The sequence below is a fragment of the Rhincodon typus genome, unplaced genomic scaffold (assembly GCF_021869965.1).
Source record: "Rhincodon typus isolate 14 unplaced genomic scaffold, sRhiTyp1.1 hic_rhity00002505, whole genome shotgun sequence".
Lineage (NCBI taxonomy): Eukaryota > Metazoa > Chordata > Chondrichthyes > Orectolobiformes > Rhincodontidae > Rhincodon > Rhincodon typus.
The window spans coordinates 1-5,586 of NW_025968143.1; the positions used below are offsets into that span (position 1 = coordinate 1).

The 5,586-nt window shown below is 41.5% G+C and overlaps 1 protein-coding gene across 1 annotated transcript in view; it reads left to right on the forward strand.

Moving 5' to 3' along the window:
• Window positions 1–2,249: 2,249 nt before the first annotated feature.
• Window positions 2,250–5,586, forward strand: part of LOC125481529 (DNA polymerase zeta catalytic subunit-like) — a gene marked incomplete at both ends in the record, with an annotated part of 20,931 nt that continues 17,594 nt past the window's right edge. The window contains one exon of the mRNA XM_048593217.1: window positions 2,250–3,181. Within this exon, the coding sequence (XP_048449174.1) occupies window positions 2,250–3,181 (932 nt within the window). The remainder of the gene's footprint in view (window positions 3,182–5,586) is intronic.

Sequence of the window (5,586 nt, forward strand, 5' to 3'; positions counted from 1 at the left end):
ATGATACAGACTCAATGGGTTGAGGGGCCTTTTCTGTACTGTAAGATTTTATGACAAGTGCCAGCAAATGATGACTGTCGCCAACAAGAAAAAAATCTAGCCACTGCCCCTTGTGATTGAATGCATGCGGTTGAATATCAATTCCTTGCTGTCAACAGCCTGAGGGCTACTATTGACAAGTAGGTGAATAGAACTAACCTCATAAAAGCTGTAGCTGCAAGAGCAGGTCAGATGTTAGGAATATGACAGTGAATAACTCACCGCCTGATTCCCCAAAGCCTGTTCACCAACTAGAGTGCATAAATCTGGAATAGAATGGAATGCTCTCCACTTTCCTGGATGAGTGCAGCTCCAACTTCACTTGTGAAACTTCACAAGTTGGACAAAGCAGTCTCTTGATTAGCACTAAGTTCACAAACATTCACTCAGTCTGCTGTTAACATTTAGCAGCATTAGTGCATACCATTCTGCAAGATGAACTGCAGAAATTCACCGAGGCATCTTAGACGGCACTTTCCAAACTTGTGATCACTTGTATCTAGAAAGATAAGGGCAGCAGATACGTGGAAACTCCATCATATTCAAGCTCGCCATTCACTGTCCTGACTAGGAAAGATGTCACTTTTCCTTCAGTGTTATTGGGTTAGGTCTGCAGCACTCTCCCTAATTGCATTGTGGGTCCACCTGAGGCAAATGGATTGCCGTAGTTCAGGAAGGCATCTCCAAGCACCACCTCATGGGTAACTAGGTAGGAATGGGCAATAATCACTAGCCCAGCAAGTGATATCCATAGCCAATTAATGAACTTTTTAAAAAAAGTAAGACTGAGTGTTTCAAGTTTCTTGCAAACACTGCTCACTCCAGTCCATTAAGTGGTAGCCTAATATAGGGATAGAAATGCTTGCAGATCTTACAGAACTTCTGGGGTGTCACTGCGGCTAGCTGTGCCTCTCCATCCAGATTTTGCATAACTAGTTTTCAATTGGGCTTCAATGTGCAGAAGTTCACTCAACAGAGCCATGGAATAAATTCTGTTTAGGAGAGAGGAATTTTGTTTTAATTTTTGAAATAATAAATATACTTAACCCATCAAATGTAAATTGCTTACATTCTAAAGAAATACAAGTTGTATTTGAATATAACACTAAGTACAAATATCCAAGTAAAGCCACAAGTATAGTTTGCCTCAAGAATGCATATTCCCTGATTCTAGATCCCTATTTGGAAATATCTCAAATTCAGTATTAATCAATAATATTGCCACAGTGTAATGTAGACTTTAGAGAGATGCAAGTATGCAGTATCACGGAGTCTATGTATAAAGGCTGCTTGTTAGCAAAAAGATAAAGACCTGGTGTGCATTCGCCAACATTAAGATAACTAACTACAGGGAACAGTTTCTTCCTATTGGATTGTCAGTTTTGAGACTTAGTAAAGGATATCCCAGCGTAGCAAAGACCTTTCATTTTCACAGATCATTTTGAAATATAAGTAGTAAATATAGTCTTGCTAGACTAATTTGTTTAATGTATTCAGCAATTTAGGCAAGGGTCTTGATGCAGCAACAATACCATTTCATATCTGAGCTCAGAAATTCCAATTCTTTGCAGTGTGTTCATAGCTTTTTAAAATTTTGGATCCCTGTATGTGAATGTTTCTTTGCATTTTGGACTATGACTCTGTCTCATTCTCCCAAATTCATGGATCAAACAATTTTTCCATTAAAGGAACATTTTCAAGCAATGTTGTTCTATATGACCATTGAAGGGAGTGATTATGTGCAAATCCAACGAGGGAGATAAACTGAGTATAATGGAACCCAACATGATGGGAGGGGTAAGGCTGGCAAAATTGGATGGGAGTCCCCATTTCCATTTGCTGGTGTCAGGAAAATTCTTCTCCGTTTAGTGGTAGTTGGGAAGGACATTCCATTGGAATCCCACCCACAGGTTGCAGGATGTCAGTTAAGTTTACTGTAGAGCCAAGTGGTCAATCATCTCTAATCCCACCTAGATTTAAATATGGCTTCGGGCTCTGGGATGTGCACATGTCTGAAATCATTTAGAAGACTGTTGGGCTTGCTGTGTATGTGGATGATAGGAATCCATTGTGAAAGTATTCTGTTGACTTCCACAAGATAGCCATTGTTTAATTTCAATCTCACTCATTGGAATGGTAGAGGTAAGCAAGTGATGAACCAAAAGATAAGGAATGGTGTTTTTAAAATGTTTTTTCCCTTCAATAAATAGGGAGATAGGAGGACGGGTTTTGATAGTTGAAACCAGATTACCAAATGACTTGCCGGAGTTTGATGGAGATTTTTCACTGGAAGGACTGCAGTTCTGGAAGACAGCCTTATCAGCAATGACACAAAATGCTCGACCTGGCTCTCCTGCTTTCACAGGGAGTAGGCATACTACGGGTCAAAAAATAAGGATTGGTATAGGAACCTCTGAAGACCGAAAGATTATAATCCTGCCATGTAAAAGTCCACCTAGTTTACAACGAGTGCAGTTATGGCTGCAGGCCAAAAGAGAATATGAGAACTCAAAGAAATGTTCAAAGAATCAGCTTGCTCTAACCGAGAATGTCCATCAGAATCAGTGCTTGCAGACTTCACAAGAAGATGGGGTTGCTTCAGCTGGAGAGTTAGAGATAGCAATTCCTGCAGTTTCTGACCAACAGCAAGGTGAAAGACGTGCCCAGCCAAATGAACCTGCCATCACTCCTGAAACACTGCAGCTAAAAACTCCAGAACAGGACAGCCTGAAACCTCAATCTCCCACAAGCCAATTAACTAAAGGAAAGCAGCCATTCGAAGATGATGACGATTACTATCGTGCGTACAGTTCGCCTGATTCACCATTGCTGTCTCCATGGCAACAGCCATCTTCCCCTAATGCAAGGCAGTGGGTACAGAATGAAGAAAGTAGAGAAATGAGTAAACCAACACCAGCCTTCAGTACAGTAATTGCAGCAGAGGATTGCCCATCACCGAACAATGACACTGTGCTTTCAGGTGCCCCACAGGTTGATGAGCATCAACTGGCAAGATCGCCCCTTCAGTCTAAAACAAAAGCTGCTGAAAATTCTGCACCGGTTCTGCATAGTACTCCTGTCTCCCACAAGATTAGAAATGATGGAATTCCTGATGCGCTTTACTGTACTCCTATACAAATGGGTAAGTATTCATTTCTGAATTTTTAACTACTGGTACAAAAATACATACTATTATGATTATTACATTGGAAGCTGATTTCATGTATATGTTATAAGACCATAAGGGTTGGGGACAGAATTAGGTCAATCAGTCTATCACATCTGCTCTACAATTCAATCATGGCTGATGTGTTTCTCAATCCCATTCCACTACTTTTTCCCCATAATCCTTGATCCCCTTAAAAATCAAGAACCTATCTATCTCTGCCTTAAACACACTTGATAACTTGGCCTGCGCAGCCTTCTATGGCAATGAGTTCCACAGAGGCACCACCCTCTGGCTGAACAAATTCCTCCTTCCCCTCTCAATTCTGCCTTCTTGAAAAAGACCCCTTTAGCCCCACACTCACCCTGCTGGCAGTCATCCAGTCCTTTTTCTCTGCCAGTACCTTGTCCTTAACACCATGGGTGTTGATCTAGTAGTCTCCTGTGTGGCACCTTGTCAAAGGCCTTCTGGAAATCCAAATAGATCACATCCTCTGGCTCTCCTTTGTCTAACTTGCTTGTTACCTCCTCAAAGAATTCTAACAGATTTCCGACATGACTGCCCTTGAACAAAGCCATGCTGACTCGTCCCTATTTTGGGATGTACTTCCAAGTACTCTGCAATCTCATCCTAGTAATGGACTCTCAAATCATATCAATGACTGAGGTCAGGCTAACCAGCCTGTAATTTCCCATTTCTGCCTCCCTCACTTCTTAAACAGAGGTGTTACATTAGCTATTTTCCAGTCCTCTGGGAGCCTCCCTGACTCCAGTGATTCCTGAAGGATCACCACCAATGCTTCCACAATCTCCTCAGCTATCTCACTCAGAACTCTGGGGTGTAATCAGTGGTCCAAGTGATTTATCCACCTTCAGACCTTTCTGCTTCCCCAGCATCTTCTCCTTAGTGATGGCCACGACACTATCCTTTGCCCCTAACTGTCTCTTGAAGTTCCAGTATCCTAGTTGTTGTGGCATCTCCCAGAATAATTCAGATTTAATAATATCTGCAAGAATTCATTGTCCATTTTCTCAATCACTGTAGAGTGTCTTGTATATTGAGATTTTGCTTAAAACTCGTAAATATTTAAAATACTGAAAACTAAGTGCTGGTGCTTTATTTAGGCCCTGTGTTTTAAGGTGTAAAGGATTTTTGAAATATGGAATTACGCTAAAATTATGCACCAGAAACGAGTTGCAAGTTGAGATTTCGGATTCCAATTTCCATTGACTAAGGATGATAAAGTATTTCAAAAAATTCGAGCCAAAAGAAAATACAGCTTGTTAACTTATTTAAATTCCAGTTTGGTTGTTGCTTTTAAAGACAGTGCTATCTCATTTTCTTGCCTCTCTTTTCACTATATTGTAACTGAACATAAATAACTGGTAGATGTTTAATAGGGTCATAAGAGTTATACAGCACTGAAATGGATCCTTCAGTCCAACTTGTCTGTGCCAACCAAATATCCTAAATTAATCTAGTCCCATTTGGCCCATATCCCTCAGACCCCTTCCTACGTGGACCCATCCTGATGCCTTTTAAATGCTGTCATTGTACCTGCCTCCTCCACTTCCTCTGGTAGCTCATTCCACACATGCACCATTCTCTACATGAAAAGGTTGCCCCTTAGGTCCCTTTTAAATCTTTCCCCTCTCACTTTAAACCTATGTCCTCTAGCTTTGGACACCCCCCTACCAGAGTGGGGAGGGGGTGGGTGGGGGGTGGGGGGAGACTTTGGCTATTCACCCTATCCATGCCCCTCATGATTTCATAAATCCCTCCACCCTCTGATACTCCAGGGGAGAAAAGCCCCAGCCTGTTTAGTCTCTCCCTGTACCTCAAACCTTCCAACTCCAGCAACATTCTTGTAAATCTTTTCTGAGCCCCTTCAACTTTAACAACATCTTTCCTACAGCAGGAAGACCAGAACTGAACACAGTATTCCAAAAGTCGCCTAACCAACATCCTGTACGGATGCAGCATTACATCCCAACTCCTATACTCCATGTACTGACCAATAAAGGCTTCTACTTGGCACAATAGCTATTTTTGGGGTACCTTCTCAAATGCTTTCTGGAAATCCAGGTAGAGTACTTACATAGGCTCCACATTTTGCCACAGCATATTACTCTTTAAAAGTCCCAATAAATTGATTATGCATGATTTCCCTTTCACAGAACCGGGTTAATTCTTCCCAATCACCTTGAATGTTTGTTTCTAAGTGCCCAGCTATAACCTCTTAAAGATTGATTATAACTCTTTCCCCTAACAGACAAAAAGCTAACTGACTATTTTTTTGAGATAACAAGGTGTAGAGCTGGATGAACACAGCAGGCCAAGCAGCATCAGAGGAGCAGGAAGGCTGACGTTTCGGGCCTAGA